This window comes from Vigna unguiculata, chromosome 1, assembly GCF_037176805.1.
Source record: "Vigna unguiculata cultivar grain cowpea cultivar isolate G323 ecotype 2 chromosome 1, ASM3717680v1, whole genome shotgun sequence".
Lineage (NCBI taxonomy): Eukaryota > Viridiplantae > Streptophyta > Magnoliopsida > Fabales > Fabaceae > Vigna > Vigna unguiculata.
Genome location: NC_140792.1, coordinates 29,500,368 through 29,526,467, shown reverse-complemented (window position 1 = coordinate 29,526,467; position 26,100 = coordinate 29,500,368). Strand labels below are relative to the sequence as shown.

The following is a 26,100-nucleotide window of genomic DNA, read 5'->3' as shown; positions in this document are numbered from 1 at the left end:
GCCACGTCATGGAGTCAAGTATGGAGTGAAAATATGGAGTCAGGATATCATTTTCCAAACATAAAATAGCAACAAATTATAAAATGTATGTATTAAGTTTCTTTCTAATCATCAAATTCTTCTTTAACTCCAACATAATTGTCTTTAATGTCATAATCCAATGTGGCATATCCCTCCTCCTCTTCCCCTTATGAGAGACTCTTATCAAAGTTAAGTAATCTTTCAAACTCGAAATCATAGTTGTCATGCAATTCATTTTGAACTTGAATTTGAGTCTTCACTTTACCCTTCTTGGGTTGTGTTGGAGTTAGAGTTGGAGTTGCACATGGGCCTTTCTTAGAAGCATGGGAAGTTCCAATAACAATACCACAACTTGATGGTTGCTTTCTTTTATTAGTTGCTTATCTTCTTGTATAAACTATTGGTTCTCCAATACGCGAAGCTTCATAAATAGTTGGCCAATTAAGAGTGAGATCATCATCAAAAACCAAATCATTAAACCCCTTTTCATTATCATTATCTTCATCAACTTCTCCCACTAACCACTCATTACATTCATCAATGTCATTCAATAGAATAGGTTCTATTTCATCCCTAGTATTATATCTTTGAGTAAATTGTTGATTATACTTCATGTAAACCAAATCATGCAACCTTTTATGTTCCAGTCTATTCCTTTTTCTTTGAATGAATCTACATTATGAATAAGTAATATGTGAATTAATTTCTTTCTACAACTTACAAATAAGATAATAATAAAATGAGTCATGTCTTATTACTTGCTAAAAAACACTCCAATTGCGCCCACATCCCGATGAACTACATGTCAAGCTTAAAATCTTGATTGCTAGCTTTTGTAAGTTGAGAGCTGCATGCCCATAATTCTTCCATCATTGAGCTACACAAGTAAAGAAAGTAACTTAGAATGTAACCATTATATCTTAGCGTGATTTAAAAAGTATTTAAGTGTCTCACCTAGGGCTACAAAAAGAGGACCTGACCTGTAAATCGTAGGAGATAGAGGCGTCAACGCTTTCATTGGGGTCGTAGCAGAAGGAAGCATCGCCGCGCTCTCTGGGACTTCTACTCCCAAGGTTGTGCCTAGGGATGGCAAAAATACCCGTACCGCGGATATCCGCAGATAAAATCCGCGACGGATAGTTAGTACCCGCGGGTATTTATTATCCGCGGGTAGCGGGTAGTGAGAATTTTAATACCCGCTTATAAACAGGTCAAGTGCGGGTATCATACTATCCGTACCCGCGGGTACCCGTTACCCGCAAAAAATTAAAATTAAAATTTAATTTATATTTTATTAAGTTAAATTTAATTAAAATTAAAATTAACAGTATATTTTTTTATGTCAAATTTAATTTTAATTAAAATTTAATTTAATTTATATTTTATTTTTATAATTTTATATTAAAAAATTTATAAAATATTTTTTTCAAATATTTGCGGGTATTGGGTATCCACGGGTACCCGCAGGTTTTAAAAATATCTGCGGGTATTTTTGAAGCGGATACCCGGCGGGTAAACGGGCGGGTAACGAGCAGATTTTTTTTGGCGGGTCGAGTTGCGGGTAAGCACTATCTGTGCCCGACCCGACCCGTTGCCATCCCTAGTTGTGCCTTACACAGTGGGTTGTCGTCGTCGCTGTGTACATGTTTCCTGCAAATTATAGGAGATAGAGACATCGACGCATTCGTTGGGGCCGTAGCAGAAGGAACATATGATAAAGTTACTACTGAATTACTAGTGATGAGTTTGAATTAAGAAAAACGTCCTTAAATGTGATAATATCTTAAAAAAAGATGAAATTAAGAGAGTTTATTTAAAAAGATGTTCATATCAAATATAACTTTATAAATTTTGAATGTATTATTTTGACTCCTCCAAAATTATTGGTCAAGATTAGGGATGGTAAAAATACCTGCACCCGCAGGTATCTACTAATAAAATCTGTGACAAGTATTTATTACCCGGGGGTAACGAGTATTTTAATACTCGCTTATAAACGGGTCATTTGCGGGTATCATACTACCTGTACCTGCGAGTACCCAATACCTACAAAAAATTAAAATTAATTTATATTTTATTAAGTTAAATTTAATTAAAATTATGTTTTATTAGCTTAAATTTAATTAAAATTAAAATTTAATTTAATTTAACTTATATTATATTTTATAATTTATAATTTTTTTAAAAAAACTTATAAAATATATATTTTTAAATATTCACTAGTATGCGGGTATTCACGAGTACCCGTGGATACCTGATAAGTTAACGGACAAATAGTGGGTGAATTTTTTTTTTTGCGAGTCGGGTTACGGGTAGGCACTATCCATGCCCGACCTGACCCGTTGTCATTCCTAGCCAAGATTCGTCATTTGTGCATCTCCAAGATATTTTCTTCTTATATCACAACTGTTATGCAATTATTTTCAAATGATGTATGCCAATTAAATATATTTTAAATATCACATTTGAATCTTTCTACTCTTTTTTAATATTTTTATTTATTGTTTATTTTTTTTTCACACAAGAATGTTTAACACTCTCAATTTAAGGGTTCAATAGCATAAACCTTTCATTTACTAGGTTATATAGAAAATTGAAAATTTATCTCATTTATTATATTATTATTAGTTTTTGTTTCCTTTAAAGAACTATTTTGTTTCGCTAAAACAATTTCTTTATCTCTCAACCATCGACTAGGTTGATATTTAAAATTTTTTTCTTACATCTCCAAGGTATTTTTAATGTTATCATACCCATTAATTATACATTTATTTTCCTGTGTGATTTCATTGAATGGTCTATCAAATTGTCTCTAAGACACACATTTTATCATTTTTTAATATTTTTATTTGTTGTTTATTTTTATCATATATAATACTTTTTTAATATTTTTTATATAATTATTTTTTATTTTCTAACTCATTATCATACATGTAATTGTATCACTATAATTGTATAAATAAATTTTATTCACTATAATATAATAATTTAGTGTAATTATCATTAATTTTTTTTATCACCATCCAATATATTGAAGTTCAAAAGATAAAAGATTTATGTTAAATTTATATCATTATTAGTTTAATCTTTGAATATTTTTTGATTTTGATCAAGTGATGTATTATAACTGTTATTAGTGTATAAAAAAAGATATTCCAATAGAATTTAAAAAATTTAAGTAAATAGATTTTTAAATTTTTTAAATTTTGAATATTTGTTTGCTTTTTATATTTAAAAAATATTTAAATTTTATCAACAGGTTTTATTGACATTTGCAAATTTAATGAATGTTTTTGTTCTCATGAAATTTTATTTGGTATTCTAATTTGAAATGTGTACAATTATAATTTCTTTCATAATATTTAAAATTGAAAAAAAAATCGTCTTTTCAATATTTAATAATGGGTTAAATATGTTTTTGGTCCCTGAACTTTCAGTGAATTTTGAAATTAGTTCATTTCGAAACTTTGGACCAATTTAGTCCTTTGTCTTTCAAAATAAGTGGATTTAGTCCTTTTAATCAAATTTTGTTAAGTTTATTTGACATTTCAACATGTTTCATAATAGTATTTAACTTAACATTAAAGCAAAAATATGTCAAACAATATAAACAACTCAGATACAATCCTCAAATGCGTACAAAACATCAAATAAACCTAACAAAATTTGATTAAAAGGACTAAATCCAAGTATTTCGAAAGATGAATAACTAAATTGGTCCAAAGTTTCGAAATGGATAATTTCAAAATTTACTAAAAATTAAGGAACCAAAATCATATTTAATCCTTTAATAATATTATATTTCTTTTACTGTAATTTTGTTTTGTTTTATATAAATTAATTAATTGATATTAGAACAGTAAGAAAACATGTACGAGTACGAGTATATATCCATTATTTATTGAGATTGGGTATAAGGATGATGATAAATTTTTTCTTAAGATGAATATGAAATAATGAAACTCATTCCAATCTTATCACGTTGTCATTCTTAAACTGGACCGAACGACCAGCCGGAATAAAGATCCAAAGATCGAAAAAAATTATTTAAACAGACATTAGACGTTATATCCGGAACATAATTATGTTTTATTTTTCCTTACTTTTTCTTGAACCAAATCCATATATTTCCACTTCATTTCCGCTTCATCTCCCATCTTCCCATAGAAAAGCCAAAACCGATCATGATCGTGATCAGCGGTGGCTATTGTTCAGGGTGTATATGGTGTAAGTCTGCAGGCAAATAGTAGGACACCACAGAAAGCAGGCCGCCGGAACAAATATTCTCTCTTCCAATGCTCTATCCATTCCCCTCCTTCCACATGGCATACATCCATCACCTCATTCTTTCTAAACAAAAAATAAAAATAAATATACAACATATTTTTTTAACACTATTTCTTTTATTTATTAAAAAAACAATATAATCTTCTTCTTCTTCTTTTACATTTTATTATAATTTTAAACGTTTATTTATTGTAAAACAATTGATGTTTTAATATGTCAAAATTAACTAATATTTTTTTTTCTCAAATATAATTATCTAATAATATTCATCATTCGAGATGCAAAGCATCAAAATCAATGCATATGCTTGAGTGAGAATGCGCCAACCTTTTACATAGTAAACATTTCTTAATTTATGCATATTAATTAATTAAGTCTAATTAAAAGGAGAGAGATATAATTTACAATGTCCAGTTTAAGATTAAGTCCAAGAAAAGTTGTACTTGGAAGAGTAAATACAACTCATAGAGGGTAAAAGCCGGCCATGTACGTCGATAAAATCAATACATTACAACTCCTATATATCTAATCCTCATTCAGTTTGAAATCGGTGTGACCTAACAATTCATCTAAGCAACACCATTTGCATAGAAAACATTTGTTAGTTCTTCCCTAATTTACTCTAACTCCTTAGTTCAAATCAAATGGCTTCTTCTTCATCTTCTTCTTCAGCTCCTCTTGCCTTCTTTGCCATCTCCATGGTTCTGCTTTCCTCAGTTGCTATGGCTACTGATTATGTTGTGGGTGACGACAAGGGTTGGACTCTTGATTTCAACTACACAGTTTGGGCACAAGACAAGGTTTTCCGTGTCGGTGACAACCTCTGTATGTTCCGAAAAACCCTACCTACTTCTCGAAATTATCACTATTATTTGCATGGATCTTTTATACTGTTTTATTAAACATAAAACAAAAAACAAGGGTTAGTAATTTACAATGCAAATTTCTAACTGGGTTTTAAGAGTTTCATGATGAGTAGTGTTATTATAAGTGTTTGGAGTTCCTTTCCTAAGACGAAGATGCTCTTTATGGCAGTGTTCAACTATGACAGCTCGAAGCACGACGTGGTGAAAGTGAACGGAACAGAGTTCCAGGATTGCAGTTCCACGTCGGCGAACGAGGTATTCACAAGCGGAAAGGACGGGATCCTGCTGAAATCAGAAGGGAAGAAGTGGTACATTTGCAGCAAAGGCAACCACTGCAGTAATCATGAAATGAAGCTCGTCATCAACGTGGAATCTGCAGCTCCGGCACCGGCTCCCGTTTCCTCCGCTCCCTCTCTCCTTGCTTCTCTCTCTGCTGGGGCCCTCATCGTTGCCGGAGCAGCAATCCTTGCCTGAGATCAAAGCAACTACCATAGAAAACTCTTATTTCCTTGTTGAATGCATTATCATCATTCGTTTTATGTTGTTTTTGTTATAAGCTCGTCTCAATAATATGTCTGATTTCATTTGGACTGCAAGATAAGTGTTTCCGGAGAACACCATGCTTGCTTTGTTACCCACTCTTATTACCTTTTATATTTATAAATAAATCCTAATTCTTTATGCTATGCTGCAAGAAAATCTTTAATAAATAAAAGATAATTACAGTGCCACGTTGTCGGGAGATTGTAGATTGTGAATTGTGAATGTCGATATGGATGTAAAAAAAATTAAATATGTATTTGTCCCATAGTGAATTTTATAATTAATTTATTTCGAATTTTTTGATTAATTTAATTTTTCTTTTTTTGAAATACGTAGATTTAGTTCTTTTAATCAAATTTAGTTAAATTTATTTGCTTAATATTAAAACAAAAATATGTCAAACAGTATAAACAACTCAAGTACAATCCTAAAATACGTATAAAAGATCAAATAAACCTAACAAAATTTGATTAAAATGACTAAATTCACATATTGGTCCAAGGTTTTAAAATGGACTAATTCCAAAATTTACTGAAAGTTAAGGGACCAAAAACATATTTAACCCTACAAAAATGCGTAATCATGGATATTTATGATAAAACTCTTAATGGGTAGAAAATTGATTATGAATGGATATCAATGAATAATAGAAACAGATATTTTTTATACCCGCATGATAATGAGGTGGGTACGCATATCACAATATCCATATCCATGGATACATATACTTTTTATACTCTAATTTAAATTAAAAAAATATGATAAAAATATTAACACATTGATTTTGAATGTGTTATATTTTATCAATTGGTTGTAAAAATTATTTATTTCTTTGTAAACGGTCATTCAACACTATTTTGATGAGTTATTTGAACTTTGTTTGAAATTTATGAATGTTTTGTATTGTATTTTATTTGAATTTATGATTAAAATATGTTATTAAAATTTTAATTTTTTTTATATACCTAATACCTGTGAATATTCGTGGAAATTAAAAAACTATGTGAGTACCTGTATACTGGATACCTACATGAATATGGGGACCAATATAAGGCATATACTTATCCCGCGGGTAGGGTAGGAGGAGTTACTATCCGTACCCTACCCGCCCCGTTGACATCTTTAACTCTGGCGTGTTGTGTGAACTAACAGTGGCCGACGAGTGAGACGATCACTTTTCGTGCGATGAACACAAGATTTAGGAAGTTGTTTGAGTAAATGCTTTGTGTAACCTCTTTAGCGTCAGAACCATCCATCCTTTTTCTAATGTCTTCCTTTCTCTCTTATACTCGGATTGTCCTTGCTCTACCCTTAATTTTCCTGGATTCACAAGCATAATCTGGGGTGGGGTGGTTTACGTGGTGTCGACCCCTATGTGCGAGGCGACCGTTGGCATGTTTCTTGCATCTAGAGATGACAATGGGGCAGAACGGGGACGGGTTTCACAATCCCACACTCATCCCCATAAAAAAAATGCATCCCCATCCTCATACCCAAATCCAACGGGTATCAAACTTTTGTCTCATCCCTATCCCCACCGAGTAACGGGTATATACTTGTACCCATACACATACCCGATTTCTTACTGTTTCAATATTAATTAATTAATTTTTATAAAATAATATAAAATTACGGGAAATGAAACATAATATTATCAAATATTCAATATTAAGTGGAGAGTTGTTTTTTCAATATCAAATATTTAAAAAGAAATTATAATTATACATTTCAAATTAGAATATCAAATAAAATTTCATGAGAACCAAAACATTTATTAAATTTGCAAACTTTAATGATACCTAGTTAATAAAATTAAAAATATTTTTAAAAAATATAAAAGGAAATCAAATAATGAAATTAAAATATATTTTAATTGTCTATTTACTTCAATTTTTTAGATTCTAATGAATATCTTTTTATACATTAATAAAGCTTATAATAGATCACTTAATCAAAATCATGCAAAGAATAAAGATTAAACTAATAATAATAAAATTTCAACATAGATCTTGTATCTTTTGAACTTCAATATATGTTGAATGGTAATAAAAAAACCATAGCAATTATATTAAATTTTTACGTTATAGTAAATAATTTTTTTTTATACAATTATAGTGACAAAATTACAGTTTGATAATGAGTTAGAAAATAAAAAAATAGTTATATAAAATATATAAAAATAGTATACTACATGATAAAATCAAACAACAAATAAAAATATTAAAAATATTTCAAATATGTGTCTTGAAAATAATTTGAAAGATTATTGAATGAAATCGCACAAAAGAAACCAAATATATAATTATAGTTATGATAAAATGAAAAATACCTTAGAGATCTAAGAAAACTTTTCAAATATCAACATAGTCAATGATTGAGAAATAACAAAAATTGTTTTAGCAAACCAAAAAAGTTCTTCAAATGAAACAAAAATTAATAATAATAGAGTAAAAAAAGATAAAGTTTTTATATTATCTAGTAAATGAAATGTTTATGCTATTAAACACTTGAATTAAGATTGTTAAACATTTTAATATGAAAGAAAAATATACAATGAATAAAAATCTTAAGAAATAATAGAAATATAAAAATGTGAGACAAAAAAAATATTTAATTAACATACATCAATTGAACATAAATGGATAAATGTTACGATAATAAAATGAAATATATTAAAGATGAGAATGAATTTCACGAAAAACAAACAATTAGAAGAATTAAAAAATAAAAAGTACGTTGTAAAATATATATATATATATATATATATATATATATATATATATATATATATATATACATATATATATATACATACATATATACATATATGTATATATATACATATATATACATATATATGTATATATATGTATATATATACATATATATGTATACATATATATACATATACATATATATATATACATATATATATATATACATATATATACATATATATACATATATATATATACATATATATGTATACATATATATACATATATATATATATATATATGTATATATATATATACATATATATATATATGTATATATATGTATACATATATATGTATATATATGTATATATATGTATATATATATATATATGTATATATATGTATATATATGTATATATGTATATATATATATATATATGTATATGTATATATATATATATATATCAGTTATTAAATTGATTATGAATATTTTAATAATTTAAACGGGGACGTGGATATGGCGGGTGTGGGGACGGGGCAGATATGTACATCTCCATATTCATACCCAGTCAATGCGAGGATTTTCCATCAAAACAGAGACAGATTTGGACAATACCTATGGGGACGAGTTATTTATCAAAGACGGATTCAAGATGGATTGGGCTGCACATTGTCATAACGTAGCTGGGTCCGAACGCTACTTATTATTTATTAGTTAAGGTAGGACATGGTCGAGACTAGATCAAGTCGAGAGCCCATATCAACTTATCATCGGGCGCGTTGGGACAATCCAATATTTAAAATACTATCTATTATAAATAAAAAATTATAATCAATTTATAAATTAAATTTTAAATTAGTTTCTAATTTAATTTAGTTACAAAGAAAACATAGGACTCCATATATTTAGTAATGTGCTACTTTGCTAAAATTTTAATTTGTGAACTAAATGTTTTAAGTGTGTTTTAGATTTTTAAAATTTATTTTTCTTTCTACCTAAAAGTCCCTTAAAATAAAATCAAATCCACTATATCTCTAGATTGCAATTAATTTATTTTTTTCATTCTCGATTGAAGTAATTGGAGAGAAAAGTCTTCGTTTTTTTTTACTCTATTTCACCTATTAATTGTGTAAATTTCACTCTTTCATTTTTAAAGTTAAATTCGTTACTCAAGCTCGGTTGAGTAGAGATAAACAAATGAAGAGAAAAATAAAATAAAAAGACTGAAAAAAAATGAACGTAGAGTAAAAATTATGGTTATTGAGGTAAAAAGAAACATGTGATGAATGGTGAAAATGGAGATTGTTTGGTTGAAGATAAATAATTGAAAATTAAAGTTATTTAAGTAAAAGGAAATATATTTTTAATTATTTTTATTATTAATAAAAAATATTTTATTTTAATATCATCTCTATATTTAGTTTTTTTATTATAGAAAAAAAACGAGAATATAGAATTGAAAGTGAGAATTGGGGATGCGTTGACTGAGGAGACATACTTCCGTGAGACCCATGCCTTTTCCGTTGGGTTTCTTTGTATTTCCTTCCTTCCAAATAGCAATAAAAGAATTTGAACAGGATGAATATGACGGATATAGTTCAAATTCAAATTTAAGGCTATTTAAATATTCATATAAATGATAGTGTTTGAATCGTTTGATGACTTTTTAATATTCAAACAAGGTTTATAGTACAAAAGTATAATAGAACGAATTGTAAAATATAGTTATAGTCTATCGGTGATGAATTGGTAGAGGTATTAATTTGGCACTTAGTCGTTGGCCAGTTTCGGCCCATTTTTCATTAAGTTTTCTTTAAAGGAGTCCCTAACGAGGAGGCCAAACAAAATCTCTGATCCTAAAAGCCTTCTCTTTAGTGGATTAGGGGCATAAGGTAGGTTTGTCCCCCTCCTAAAAATATTATTTTGAGTCAGAGTAAAAGATCAAATCGAGCGATTTGGAAGAGATTGAGGATCATCGGGCAATCCCGTCCCGTTCGGCATTGGCATGTTCGGCCTGTTCGAATCATCGAGCAAGCTCGTCCTGTTCGGGGTCCGAATCGTTTGACATGTTCGGCTTGTTCGGGTTTTTGAGCTCGTCCGGGTGGTCGGATCCATTTTTTCTGTTCGGGTCATCTGGCCCACCCGATCTGTCTGGGTTGTTGTGCCCGCCCGACTTGTTCGGGTTTTCAGGCACGCCCGAGTCATTGGACCCGCTGGGCTAGCCCTGGTCATCGGGTCTGACAGGGTCGTTTGGGTCGATGGGCCCATTAGAGTCTTCGGACCCACCCGACCCTCCGAGTTGTTGGGCTAGTCTTACTAGTGCAGGTTGTTAGGCACGTCTAAGTCACCGGGCCCACCAAGCCCGTCTTGCTCGCCTAGACCATTCAGGTCGTCAGGCACATCTAGGTCCTCGGACCTACAAGGCCTGTGTTGCTCGCCTGGATTATTTGGGTCGTCAAGAACATTTAGGTCGCTTGGCCCGCCCAACTTGTCTTGCTCGCTCGGACCGTTCGGTCGTCGAACTCGTCTAGGTCTTCAGACTCGTCCAAGTTGTCAAGCCTTCTTGTCCCTTCCGGATCGTCGAGCCTGTCCCTCTCTTCTGGGTCTTCGAGCTTGTTTGGTCTGTCCAGATTGTCGTGCTTGCCCAACTCGTCTTGGCTATCAACATTAAACAATATCTATTAACAATAGACATTACCAACTACTACTATATATACATGCAAAAGATATTATTTGAATGTGCGATGACGATTATTATTTTTTAGTGAAGATAACAATCCATTCATGCAAATAAAAATTTAGATTACGTTCAACATGACACTTAAAGGTTATTAGGAGCAAGCAATTTATCAACGTGGATATGGGAGTACTAGTTTAGGATTTTATGTAAATTTTATATAGATAAAGCAAATGGCAAAGTCTTGATATATATGGAAAAACTTCTTTACATAGTTTTTGCCAAGAATTTATCAAATGAATATTAGGTTTCATAGAGAATTGTACGTATGGATACAACCTTTAAAACTGATGCAGATAAAAAGTATACATATAAATGAAGATAAAAACTACTCAAGAAAAGAAGGTCTTGGTAGGTTCGGTAGAAAGGCCAAACCCAAATGGGAAGAGTGGATCATAGTGAGGATCTCCAACATTCATTGGCAATTGATCAACTGATTTGAACCATGTTCTTGGAAGCTTTCCAGTGAAACCATAGTCACCATATATAACATCAGCCACACCTTGGCCTTCGCTACCAGGAAGCCATGCAGCAACAACTGCATCTACCATACCAACATATGGTTCAATCACCAAAGGACGACCAGAAATTACAATAACCACACATTTTGTTGTTCCACACACGTTTCTTATGATCTCAGGAGCAGGGTCTGGGATTTCCAACTTCATGTTGTCACCATGCGTTTCAGCATAAGGAGGCTCTCCTACTACAACTATGCCATAGGAAAATTCATTGGATTTAACAAATTCTGCATCAGGGTTCTCCTTGTAGATCACTGTGGTTTCAGGATCAACAGTGTTTTTCACAGCAGTCAGAATCGTAGTCCCTGCTCATACAAAGGTTCGCAAGAATAATAAGAAACAAAAGTTGCATTATATAATTGATAGTAAGGATATAACTAAAAAAGAACAAACAAAATACATATATCTTAACCTTCGAGAAGATTGTTCCCACTGACCCCTTGCCATTGTATAGTCCAGCCACCACACTGATATCCTAGATTATCTGCATGGATTCCAGCAACAAGTATTTTTGGTGCCTTTTTAGGAAGAGGCAATAACGGCTTATCAACAGATTCACCATTTTTCAGAAGGACCATTGATTTTCTCACAGCTTCTCTGGCCAAATTTCTGTGCTCCTGTCCAGAATTTTGGTAAACATTGAACATTTACAACGTGATCCCTATATGTATTTGTGAACTTGGTGATGTAAAAGGAAGTGCTTGAGGAAAACAAAAATAGTTCACCTGGATTCCCAAATATTTGGTCATACTGTAATCTGCAAAAGGGTTCTCAAATATACCCATCATGAACTTAACCCACAGAATTCTTCTCACCGCATCATCAATTCGACTCATGGGAATGCGCTCACTTTTCACCAACATGGATAGACCATCTATGAATTCTGTGTAAAGCTTTGGATACATGAACTGCAGAACCAAGCATAGTGTGCGACAATATTAAACGTGTCCTTACTGGAACCATATAAACCAGTTAAGGTTATATCATGTACTTCAATCCTAAATAAACTACCATGTCAATGCCAGCAGAAACTCCTGCTTCGATTGAATAAGTCATGTTTGCACGATGTGGAGTTGTGATCCTATCAATACCCTTAAAATCTGAAATGACAAAGCCCTGATGTAATCCAAGAAAAGGCAAGGGGTTATATAAAAAATGTGCACGTTCGATGATAAACAGGTTTCAAGTAATGTTAATTCAACAAACAAATCGTTTTACCTTGAAATGGAGAGTATTCTTGAGGAAGGAAGTAATAAGATCATGGTGAGCGTGCATTTTGACACCATTCCAACTGGAGTAAGAGACCATTATGCTTGCCACACCTTTATTGATTGAGGTCAAGTAAGGTGGCATGTGAATTTTCATCAATCCATCTCTATCTATAACAGTGTTGTGCTCATTAATCCCATCCACTGTTCCACCGTCACCCACATAGTGCTTAGCACTGCCTATAACTTTTTCTCTGTTCACAGCAACATATATATGAGTATTTCAGAAACTAAAATAATAACTCCAAAATCAGCACATTGCTTTCACCATGTGGAGCAAGAACATCAACTACTATAAGGTTCACAACTAACTGATACTGAAGCAATCATATAAAAATTAAGTTATTTTGTTCTTAAAATTCTTACTTTCCAGAGATAAAAGGAACACCCTTTGGTAAATTATCAGGGATATCCCCTTGCAATCCTGGTATGATTTCGGTCATAGCTTGAACCAGTTCAGGATCTTCACTGTAGCTTTCATAACTCCGACCCCATCTTGGATCTCTACACACCTACAGAGAGTAGAAACCTGTGCTAAAAGATCTGTATAAGTTGAGAGCATAAAAAGTTGGTTGTAATTACTCACTGCTATACAAGGTGCATAAGCATATTGAATTCCTGTTGCTCTAACTTCAAGGGCAGTTGCAGCTCCAATTCTCTTAACTAGTTCAGGGTCCCTAACCAGCAAAATCAAAATATCTGCAATGATCACTTGTAACAATAAAATAAGAATAAAATAATTACGCTTGGTATATATTACCTGGTAGCTCCAAGACCAATATTGTGAGGAAAAATAGTTGCATTGTAAAGGGTGTTGTGGCCATGAACAGCATCAACACCATAAAACACTGGAATTCGAAGGCGGGTTGACAAAGCACCCTTCTGAAACTCATTCACCATGTCAACCCAGCTTTCAGCAGATGCCTGTGGAGCCGGCATACTCCCTCCCTCGCTCATCACACTCCCTACTCAAAACACCAAAGAAATAGAGTGAATATAGCACAGAGAAAAATGGGAAACAAAGAAGAAAGAAAAGGTAAAGTGGTTAGTTACCAATAAAATACTTGTTGACCAAATCAGCAGATGTATGCTTGCGCTCAACCTGCAACATTTGACCAATTTTCTCCTCCAGAGTCATCCTGCTAAGATCCTCAACCCGAGCATCTATTGACTGGTTTGGGTCCTTGTACTTCATTTGATCTACACTTAACAAACCCTGCCCAGTTAAGTAATAGCCAAAGCCCCACCAACAACATGGAGATTTTGGCCGTTCCATCCAGATTCATAGTAAGTACTAACACAAATTCAATAATAGGATACGTAAAATTCAGTCTCCATAAAAAATAAGTCCTCTTTGCACATAACTCAGATGCGCCATATTAACCCTTCAATGTTCAAGAACGCAATCTCCAGCACAGAAAATATGTGGTGCTCACTGTTCATTAAGGCTAAATAAAGAACGCAGCAATCATTACACTGAGCCTTGGAGTTAAAGGCTTATAGAACGAGTAACATGTAAAAGATAAAGTATTGCATGGCTAAGTTAACAGAGAAACATTATTTAGTTGTATTAATTGTACCTCTTTGTGTTTATGGAGGATTATACCAGCTGATGTTTGTCACTGCAGAAAATGAAGCGTAATCCGGAACTGTGAATTGTGACATATGTTGTGAAAACTGGGAAGAGGAGTCACATGAAATTAATAATCCAAAAATGTTTGGTTTGGCTGCATGATTGGATAATATTATAATTCGTGATGGTGAGATGTAGCATGCGAGGGAGTTTCATCAATATTTTAAGCGTAGAGTCATTATTCAAAAAGTATTTTAGAAATTATATATGTTATAACTAAAACAAACCAAAAAATGTGTATATAAGAACTATAAGATTAATTTAATCTTTCAACCATGAAATACAAGGTAAAGTGATTTTAGACAAATATTTATATAATTGAATGTGTATTAAAAAAAAGGACTTTTATGTTCATAAACTGCTGGTTCTCGCCCAGGCTCACGCCCAGCGCCTGCGGGTGGCAATGCAGAATTCGTCCTCACCAAATTTCTTCACTGGCATAATGGTTTGCAGCGGTTCTTGTGTTATTTGTTGAAGTAATTTTTGATAATTTTTACATCGAGTAAAAATATACTTAGATGTCTTATACCGCTCTTTTTTAGAGTAAAAATATTTAGATATAAATTATGTAAATTTTAAAATTATTCTTAACTTAAAACTAATTATAAATAACTCAAACAGTATTTATCGAAATACGTATTTAAGGTAATGTGGTAATTACGACATGTTTATGATATGGGGTAGTGTTAATTTATATGTGAATTAAAATTTACTTTTTAAGAAATTAATAGAAGAAGGATTTTAGAAAGTTTTCTTATGAAAAAAATATTTTTTCCTTAAAGTATGTATAAAGAATGCTTATGGAAATATATCTGTGATATGAATAACGACTTTTAAACACGCCCGTTTGCAATATTATTATAAAATTAATATAATAATTTGAATAGTTAAAATTACATATAATGATAATTTGTAGACGAGAACTTAGGATGTGTTGATGAATCGATGTAATGCATAATAGATTGGGGTTTTTAAAAAGAAATAAAGTTGCTGTGAAATCGTTTTTAAACTATTATTTCTATTGAAAACACAAATTGGTGATGATTCACAAAACACACTGGACTCAATAATTGTTCTTTCTCATTATCACTAAAATACAGTAGAGAGGGAGAACTACGTACGTACCACTGTATAACAAATTAGCACAGATTGAATGTATTGCATTCACTATTTTTAATATACGATCAAGTTGTAGGGATAGATCAAGTTGTGTTACTTTGCTGGTAGTATTGTTGAGAATAGTCCAAGTGTGAGTCAAAGTCCCACATTGGATAAAAAAGACAAAGTTGAACATTATATAAGAATAAAGACCCATAATAACATTGTCTTAAGATTTTGGTGTAAAAGTGGTGTCTAAAGTCTTATATGTATAAGACTAATGTCATATAATTATATAAAACCACAATCTTTCAATAACATCTTTAAACATTTCCGATGTTACTGGGTTCTTCTCATTGCACCGAACTTGGCTCAGATTGTTGCAAACAATCTTTACTTATATAATTGAAGTGATAAGTTTGAACAAAATTAGTATGCATGTAGTTATGATATCAGATTCTGATATTTTATCAAATATTGAATTTTAGAAAGAATAATTTTAGAAACAGAACCAGTGAAACAAAAATACATTGCGTTTAGATATATATCAATTTTCACTCCTATCATGTAGCGTCTGCTAACGAGACACACATCAGGTTAAGAATTTTTAATATTTGGTTCATGTGTGACGTTTTGGTAAAGCATGATGGAATGTTTACAAGCATAAAATAAATCACAACTTAATATGTTGATGTACTATTCAAACCAAAACTCAACGAGGTTAATAAAATGAAAATTTTAAGACCAAATCAAAGAATTTGAAAGATAATTTAAAAAAATAGGTTAAAGAGAGTAAAATTACAACAAAATAAAAAATATGAGAAAAACAAAAACACTTTAAAAAAGACAAAAGTAATATAAATAATTATTTAAAGTTATTAGAAACTGTAAAATAGAATATTAATTTCACATTGAATTCTTTTACCATAGGCGCACGACTTGTGTTTTTAAAATTCAGTGAATTGAATTCACGATTGCGTCAAAGCCATTCACCGAGCTGCTTGGAATTTGAAGTTCAGTTCATAGCGGTTATTATATTAGCTAATAATGTAAATTCAATCTGCCTAATAAGCTGTTTTACAAATCTTCGCTCCATTGAAGTGCATCGTCGTTTTTCCAGAAAATTCAATAAAAAGTAATCTCATTCTAACTGGAATAAAAATATCTCCTCCACACACATGAACTGTAATTCACAATCAGTTGACGCTTAGAAATCAAATGACAATTCAAATTATAGCACGTTACTAAAATCATTGATTCAATTCTGATTTGCCGCTTAATCAATGGTAGAAGAGCACTTAACAATTCAATTTAACTACACAAAGTTAAATGATGAATACAGAACCTGGCTGCAGCGAATCACTGGTAAATGTATATATAAGAACCACAAAATGTATTCATACTTCATGCAAAATTTCTTGTCAATCAAAAGCACAACGTAATTTCCTCCTGTGATGAGCAAAACAATTCACGACAAGAGCGATTGCTAATTACACCACCGCAACTAAAAACTCCATCTCAAAAATATTTCGGGTAGATGTTACATAGATTTTAAAACTTTCATGGAAATGTTGGATTCAAGCTTTATTAGCACAATTAAGAAAAAAATGACGACGAAAATAAGATTCGTCACTTTCAATTAGAGATTTAAAGACAAATTTCTAATGAAGAACTAAGGGAAAGTTTTTACTCAAGAAAAATGATTAAAATTCCAAAACAATTACAAAGAGTTTACAAAAATATCTTATATATTAATTATGAACTTCGTAATGATAAGTGGCTGAGTAAATAAGTGTATTATAAACTAGATGTACTCTAAAATAAATATAGAAAATAAATGCGGGTCCAGTACAAATAAATACAAAATAATTACAAAGCTCAATAAAGACATGAAATATATATATATATATATATATATATATATATATATATATATATATATATATATATATATATATATATATATATATATATATTATAAAATAAAGCTAATGACATAGAGAAGAATAGAAGAAAGTATAGAGAATGAGAGAATATGAAGCAACTTGTGTGTATCTTATTAGTGAGAGGAAGAATCTTATTTATAGATACAACATGCTAACCCAAAAGGATATAAACCAAATAGTTAATACAAAATATTACATAAAGAGTCATAAATCATATGAGTATCAATCATATCAATCATATGAGTAACTGTATCAAATTAATGGACGACGACCATTAATTCATAACACTCCCCTTAAGGGTGTCCATTAATAAAAGAATGTGCATCGTTAAAATCTTACTAGGAAAAATCCTTTAGGATAAAAATCCAGTGAAGGAAAAAAAGTACATCATTCTATATAATATTGTTCTTCACATCTTCTATTTCTCCCCCTCATGTAAACTTACATAATTAAGATGACAAAGTCCAATTTTGTGAACCAATTGCTCAAAAGTTCTCATTGTCAAAGACTTTGTAAATAAATATGCTAGATTTTCACATGAGCAAACCTTTTGGATCTCTACATCACCATTTCTTTGAAGATCATAAGTGAAAAAGAATTTTGAAAGAATATGTTTTGTTCTGTCTTCTTTAATATATCCTTCTTTCAATTGAGTAATGCATGCACTATTGTCTTCATATATGATTGTTAATTTCATTTTTCTCGAGGATAAACATAAGTTTGTCGTAGATGTTGAATTATAGACCTTAACCAAACACATTCACGACTTCTCGTGTAATGCTAAAATTTTCGCATGATTTGACGATGTTGTTGTTATTGTTTGTTTCATAGATCGCTATGAAATCGTTGTGCCACCACATTGAACAAATATCTTGTTTGTGATAAACCATTATGAGGATTTGATAAATAATCTACATCTGCATAACCCATTAGATATGATTCTAAATCATTTGGGTAAAATAAGCCCATATTCATAGTGTCCTTAAGGTAACGTAGTATTTTTTTTACTTCATTCTAATGTCTTCTTGTAGGTGAAGAACTATATCTTGCTAACAAATTTACAGCAAATGCTATATCAGGTCGAGTATAATTAACAAGATACATTAGTGCTCCTATAGCACTAAGATATATGGTACTTCAGGACCAAGAAGTTCTTCATTTTTTTCTTGAGGTCTAAAAGGGTCTTTATCAACATCTAATGACCTCACCACCATTGAAGTGCATAATGAATGTGATTTGTCCATATAGAACTTTTTAAGCACTTTCATTATATAAGCTTATTGATGTACAAAAACACATTTGTTTAAATACTCAATTTGTAATCCCAAACAAAACTTTGTCCTTCCAACATCCTTCATCTCAAATTTTTTCTTTAAACAATCAATTGCTTTTGTGAGCTCATTAAGAGTTCCAACGATATTTATGTCATCTACATAAACATCAATTATGGAAAATTCAATCTTGGATCTTTTCATATAAATACAAGGACAAATAGGGTCATTTTTATACCCTTCTTTTAACAAGTACTCACTACGATGTTTATACCACATACATCCTGATTGTTTCAATCCATAAAGGAACTTATTAAATTTTATTGAATAATCCTCTTTAGAATTTGCTTTATTGGGCAAATTAAATCCTTTAGGGACACTAACACAAAAAGTCCTTATAATGTCTGTTATTTTTGCCTTTTGACGTCTGCATAAATACCGACGCCATATATGGTGACGTTAAAATTAACGTCTGAAAGAAAAACTGACGTTACTTAATGTCAGAAAATAAGAGAATGACATCCCTTAATATCAATTCGAACCCCACCCAACGTTCAACTCACACCATTTGGAGGGGGAAAACTGCTGAAATTGACGTTTGTCCTTGCACTGACAGACGTTAAAGGATGTAGGGTAGTATTATGGTCGACGTCCTTTGACATCTATCAGTGCAAGGACAGACGTCAATTTCAGCAGTTTTTTTTTAAAGTTTCGTTGTATTTACATATTCCCACACTTGAAAAATAGAAAAGTCCTAGAACAATTCATATTTTATTTCAGTAACGTGGTAATTTTAACTCATAATTGTAAAGTTGTCTAAACTTTTACAATTACCAATAAACTAAAAGTTTCATCAAGAAATTGTTCTACAAAGTTTTTAAAATAAAATTCTAACGTTGTTCTAGGGCCTAACTCCATTGTTCTAGTAAATATGTTGCCCACTCTCGTCTTAGTGTCTGGATAGTGTCATAAGATAGAGGTGATGGATTCTTGAAGTGCTGAAAAGATAATACAAATTCATTATGCATGAATATCATTGTTTAAAGTTTGATATGATTTATAATATCTTAAAGATATATACATATATTATTACCTCTATCCATTCATCTTTAACCGCAGCTCGAATGATTGTTCTTATCCAAGACATTACATAATACTCACATTCCCATGAATCTTATTGCTTGTTACACTAAAGAAGACAAAGAAAATAATCACATATCAAGTTCATAAGTTGACATGCGGAAATTAATAACTTGGTAAATGAATGAGTTACAACCTTTGGGTATAATACTTTAATCTGTTGTGCTCTGGGCTTACCCACAACTCTAATGAAATTTTGGAAACATAAAATATAGGATAGTTTTAATAACTAAATACATGATATGAAAAAAAGTAACACTTACTCTTGTAACATGTTTTTCAAAGCAACTTTAATCTTCCAATGCAATGAACAAAACCATATAATCATGCATTGATTTGGAATGATGATCAATAGTTGCCAATGAGACCTATCATCAATCACAAGTACTTAGTTGAATAATCAACAATAATTCATAAAATATTACAAGCAATAACACATACCCATCAATGTACGACGCAATGTAAATCTCTCTGCTTGACTCAACCATCCATGTTTGCAAATAACTTTTCACGTGATCAAGTGTGTTTTCAGAAGCTTGAATGGTCCGAGGTTCAATAAATCCACACATGGAAGCTCGACCTTGTTCCACAATTACTTTGTCCATGTACCTACAATAAAACAGTTATGTATAAATTAAAAAGTACCAATTCCAAGTTCTAAATGTGGAATACAATAAAAAATCTTACATGCACCACAGTTGTAAAATTGAAATATTTAACATTTGTCTCCCGCAATGGTCTCTAGTGCATCATTCAGATTGATGTACAATGGAACATGACAGTGGAGGCCAAATACTCTTAACTCCAACTCTAACACTATCATTCCTCTCTTCAATTTGTGTAATTTTGTGAGCAGCTTCCCCATAGGTTCATCTTCTGCTTCTACCATGTCATCATCTTCACGTATAACACTTTGACACATGACCTGCTGCTTTTTAGGACGGGTGGACTGAAAGAAATATTTTTGAAAGGTATAAGATCAAAAAGTTTATAAATTGTAAAATTGAACTACTAAGAATATGATGCTATGATACCTTTTGTGGGCCAAAGTATGTAACATCCAAGTAGGATATTACTTAAAATAAATAATAAAATAACAATTTATATAAATAAGACCTCATTTATTGTCCAACCATTTCCTTAAAACACGGGAAATTTTAAAACCTTTAAAATTTATTATTCAACATAAAAAGATAAAGTACTAATTAAGTACTTAACTTCTCCTATTACAAATTTGAAGTCCAAAACCATAATTAAATTACAGGAAATTATTTAAAAGGCTTTATAAATAAATCCCCTGTACTCTGCTCCCACACTCCGCCTCTAAGCATCTCTTGGCTCACCTGCAATATCATCTGCTCCCGGATAATAAATTACCAGATCATCGCCACACACAAACAGATAGGGTGAGCTATGCACATAAACATAAATAAATATGAAACAAACCCTAACCCATTCTTAAATATTTATTTGTTTACCAAAAACACCCAATTTCCCACACTCATAACCAATATGAGTTCATGCATGCACTCTAAATCTGGGATTTCATGTGCTTCCACGACCCTCCTCGCTCGTGGTCCAACCTACAAGCCTATCCTGCTTGTAGTCCTGTTTCACGGACTCTCACGCCCGTTCATCCGAACTCCTCGATCAAACCCGGACACGCATACCTGCCTTTCCTACTATGAACTCCCTCGCTCATAGCATTCCCAAGCTGAGCATGAAATGAACTCCCTCGCTCATTCATCCCAACAAGAGTACCTCTGGTAAACTAAACTGTTCACGTTCCACATGTAGTCCACCCATCACGAACTCCTCGTTCGCGACTCATTCCAAGCACATCCCAAAGTCCTATGGGCTTAGTCCTTCAAGTCCTAACACCACAAATAAAAGCATATAATTCCTATACTTTGGGAAATAACAGCAAACCAGCTCAAACAACACATACAATTATAGAAGTAGCAGCATTCTGGCTTAAGCCAGTGATCTTCGCCCAGGCTAGTCCTTCAGCCTCGCTTAAGCTAACCTACCTCGCCTGAGCGAGTGTAAAATAGTGGCTGCACCACATCATCTCGCTTAAGCGAGCCCATCTCGCCTGAGCGAGACCCACGTTCGCCCAAAACACACAGCCCCTCGCCTGGACGAGGATTCAATATAAACAACATCAAGTCTCATCGCGCCCTCGCTTAGGCAAGCCATTCTCGCCTAAGCGAGAGTACCTGTCGTTCAACACCCTAAAACTCCTCGCCTGGACGAGAAGCCGCGCCTAACTCGTACAGGGTTCATCGCGACCTCGCTTAGGCGAGCCATTCTCGCCTAAGCGAGCGTATCTGTTGCTCAACACTGATGCAAGGTGGCCTAAGTGAGCAGCGCGAACCAACAACCAGAAATGAGGTTCTGCAACTCTCGCTTAGACGAGATGGACTCGTTTGGGCGAGACTTGCAGAGTTCCATCTCTGTTCGCGCATACAATTTACCCAAACCATGTCAAAATATAGTTTAAACTACCAAAACACAAGGTTTAGGCATCCACAACCATTCAATACCCCAAAACCCTCATTCCCAAAACATATAATGCATAAAAGGGTTTTGTGCAACTTAAAACCACCCAGCCAATTCATTACTTTGATCACACATACACGAATTCACAACACTTATATTCCAATTGAGAAGACAATGACACAAAACCATAATACATATCATGTAATTTACACACATAAAGGACAGCTCCCCTAACCTGGACTTCTTGCAAAAATTGTAATGCTATAACTCTTCTTCTTGCCCCAAACGAATTTCCCCACCGTGCTCCTACAATTTGCTTCGCACAAACTCTTAATTCTCTTAATCTCTCTCAATTTTGCTCTCCTCTCTATAGGTAAGATAACCAAATCGTTAGCAAAAAAAGAGTTAGATTTGGGTTCACCAAGGTTCGAACCCATACCATGCTTAACATCAAATTAGTGCACAACCACTTAAGCAATTTATGTTTCATGATAATTCACCTCAGTATAGGGTTACATTACCACTCTCATGCTCATACATATTATTAAAATTAATAATAAAACAACAACACATACATAGGACTCGAACCCAAGTCCTCTCACACAATCAAAATACTCTCAACCACTTAAGTTAGTACTTTTCCACGTCAAATCAAACAATATTTAATATCATAAAGGCTCCTACCACTAGCATTTATTAATTAATTAATTAATTAATTAATTTTCACAGGTCTTACAAAGTACGACATCATCAATGCTTTAGGCCAAGCTATAAATGTGCCTAAAGCCTCCCCAACGAATTGGATTTCTGAAGTTGGCAAAGGCACTTGAGCATTGGGATCTCGAATTTCATCAATCGTCACACGTGTGTACTAGAGCAGTAGAGGAACATCGTGGATAGTCTACCCCCTTGAAGTTCTCGTCCTATGGCCATTACGCGCGAAAGATCTCCATAAACCAATAGCTCATACTAACTTATGTAGTTAGTATGATCTGCAGCAGAGCATGAGACTTTTGTGCTCACACGATGTCCTGTAGGAGCTTGAGTGGGGATCTCCATATTCTGCTACTGCATGGACATAAGTTTTTCTTCAAGTGATCTTTTTATTTGTTATTGTTGTTGAAGTTATTATGTGAAGCATTGCTCCATAATTCCCATGCGTTGGTTTATTTTTTCCTCCATTTATTGCTCATTCTTCCTCAAGGCCTCTTGACTCAAGGATTCGTTACTTCTTTATGGACGACCAAAGTAATCTCGAAGACTAATGAAACCTCCAACACCACGAACACGTCCTAGGTGCTCTGGCTTTCCAATCCCATGAAACAATCACAATAGGAATTTTTATTTTGGCCAACATCCCTATATAGCTACGATAATCTTTTTCCCTTAGGCCATTACGATCCACCCGACCAAGGATCAATCTCGACCAACAACCTTTGTTTACCAAGTTGTCGGTTTGTGACACTCGGCAACCGAGTCCCTGATCTACTAGGTCTGTTGTTTTCTGATCCAAAGCTCGTCATACCTGAAAAACACATCATTAGAAAATGTTAATAAGGAAAATATAGTCAATTACCTCTACTATATTACACAAAAAATATAAAATTATAAATTTGAAGATATTAATAAATAAACACCTAATAAGGTATTATTTTCTCCCATATGCCTTCATTGTGATCACTTCGAATAACATGGATGTCATCAGTTACATCATCAACCTTGTCTTGAATGGTTGTTGATGAGATCAAGTCGATCAAGACAATCTTCATCATGATTTCCGTGCATGCTTCTTCCTTCTAATACAATTGACCATTTCTGATTGGTTAGATCAATGACATAAAAAAATTTTCTTGCTTGACTGGCCATAATAAATGGTTCATCCGTATAACTCATCTTGTTAAGATCCACCAAAGTGAATCCGAGGTCATCTGTCCGCACACCGGAATTGCTTTCAACCTATTTACACTTGAAAATTGGCACTCTAAAAGTTACAAAGTCAACTTCCCATATTTCTTGTATTATTCCGAAGTAACTCATGGATGCCGTAATTGGATTTTTATCCTTAGAACTGGCAAAATGTGCAGCTTCAGCTTGAAGCATAACTCCACTATTTTGAACTCTACTTTTGGCATCTTTTATCTTCGAATAGAAATAGTAATTATTTATGTAGTACCCGCCATATGCGATCACATCAGTGTTCGGTCCACGAGCTAACCTCATTAGAGTTTCAAAAACATTTGGAATTGTGTAAATTTTTTTCTTAAACCATGATAAGAAAATTTTGTTATGTTCATTATGTGCCCATTTTTCACTCATACGTGGGTGTTCAAACTTCATTTCATCAATGTGTTGTGAAATGTAAGGAATCACTTCTACAATGTTGTTTAAGATTTACAAATGGGCTTGATCAACTTCTTTTCTACTAACACTTTGAATCTTCACTCCTCAAACACCCTTGCCTTCACATTTACCTTCATGTTTATTCTTAGGAACTCCAGCTGGTTCACAACTTGGCATATAACTTGAATAGAATTCAATGAATTATTTGCAATGTACCGTTTTATAATTGAAGCTTCCGGTCGATATTGATTCTTGACATATCCCTTTAAGATTTTCATGTATCTCTAAACTGGTACATCCATCTCAAGAAAATCGGCCCACATAATCAAATTTCTCTCACTAGATGAACTATCAAATGAACCATGATATCGAAAAATGAGGGTGGAAAATACATTTCCAATTGACACAATAGTCTAATGGCCTCATTTTCCAAATCATTTAACACTCGAGGGTCAATAAATTTCTTGCATATTGCATTAAAAAACATACACAAATGTGTTAGAATACCTCTAACAGAAGGAGGTAAGATGGCTTGAATAGCTACTGGTAACAATTGTTGCATCAGCACATGACAATCATGAGACTTTAAACCAACTAACTTTAAATCTTGCATATAAACAAGGATACTAATATTTGAAGATTAACCTTGGAGAAACTTCACACTTTTTAAACATTGACAAAAAATTTGCTTCTTTTTTCTAGAAAGAGTGTGACAAGCGGGGCGCATGTAAGTACGTCTTCCAATTGATCACATACATTTTTTTCAACGTGCATCATGTCTATAAAATGTCGTACCTCAAGTTTACACCAATATGGAAGATTAAAGAAAATTGATCGTTTCTTCCAAATGTTTTTCTCTGTGGTCTTCTTCTTTTGAAGTTTACCGAATAGAATATTAATGTTTTTCACCTGGTTGTATACTTCTTCACCATTGCGGGGTCTCATCACAACTTCATCCTTAGGACTTCCATTAAATGTTTTTTTCATTCTACGGTAAGGATGATATCGAGGAAGGAATTTTTGATGTTTTGTATACATGGTTTTCTGACCATGTTTCAATTAAATATAACTCGTGTTTTCTTCACAAATGGGAAATGTGAAATGATCTTTAACATTGTAACCGCTCAAGTTTCCATATGCTGGAAAATCATTTATGGTGCAAAACAACATTGCACGCAAATAGAAAGCTTCTTGACAATAAGAATC

The 26,100-nt window shown here is 32.6% G+C and overlaps 2 protein-coding genes across 4 annotated transcripts; one reads left to right on the top strand and one right to left on the bottom strand.

Moving 5' to 3' along the window:
- The first annotated feature begins 4,952 nt into the window (after positions 1-4,952).
- On the top strand, positions 4,953-5,648 carry LOC114190172 (blue copper protein 1a-like). Its single transcript, XM_028078968.1, has 2 exons — positions 4,953-5,133; positions 5,344-5,648. The coding sequence occupies exons 1-2, from the start codon at positions 4,953-4,955 to the stop codon at positions 5,646-5,648; spliced, it is 486 nt and encodes a 161-aa protein (XP_027934769.1).
- Positions 5,649-11,403: 5,755 nt separating this feature from the next.
- On the bottom strand, positions 11,404-14,669 carry LOC114175316 (uncharacterized). 3 transcript variants are annotated; one of them, XM_085671049.1, is made up of 10 exons: positions 14,545-14,669; positions 14,018-14,412; positions 13,725-13,929; positions 13,551-13,641; positions 13,331-13,476; positions 12,915-13,158; positions 12,708-12,812; positions 12,422-12,604; positions 12,109-12,313; positions 11,404-12,001 (listed from the first exon to the last, which is right to left on the bottom strand). In XM_085671049.1, exons 2-10 carry the CDS (start codon positions 14,238-14,240, stop codon positions 11,508-11,510), a joined length of 1,896 nt encoding a protein of 631 aa, XP_085527175.1. In that variant the 5' UTR covers positions 14,241-14,412; positions 14,545-14,669; the 3' UTR covers positions 11,404-11,507. The 3 variants fall into 3 exon arrangements, with proteins under 3 accessions (XP_085527175.1, XP_085527177.1, XP_085527180.1); XM_085671051.1 differs by having other exon boundaries at positions 14,018-14,164; positions 14,545-14,658; XM_085671054.1 differs by lacking the exon at positions 14,545-14,669 and having other exon boundaries at positions 14,029-14,180.
- Between the last annotated feature and the right edge of the window lie 11,431 nt (positions 14,670-26,100).

Coding starts and splice junctions, on each gene's coding strand:
- LOC114175316 (XM_085671049.1), bottom strand. CDS start 14,240: ATGGAACGGCCAAAATCTCCATGTTGTTGGTGGGGCTTTGGCTATTAC. Junction 13,642..13,724: donor ATTGGTCTTGGAGCTACCAG/GTAATATATACC, acceptor TTTGCTGGTTAG/GGACCCTGAACTAGTTAAGA. Junction 13,477..13,550: donor CTTATGCACCTTGTATAGCA/GTGAGTAATTAC, acceptor TACTCTCTGTAG/GTGTGTAGAGATCCAAGATG.
- LOC114190172 (XM_028078968.1), top strand. CDS start 4,953: ATGGCTTCTTCTTCATCTTCTTCTTCAGCTCCTCTTGCCTTCTTTGCC. Junction 5,134..5,343: donor CCGTGTCGGTGACAACCTCT/GTATGTTCCGAA, acceptor TCTTTATGGCAG/TGTTCAACTATGACAGCTCG.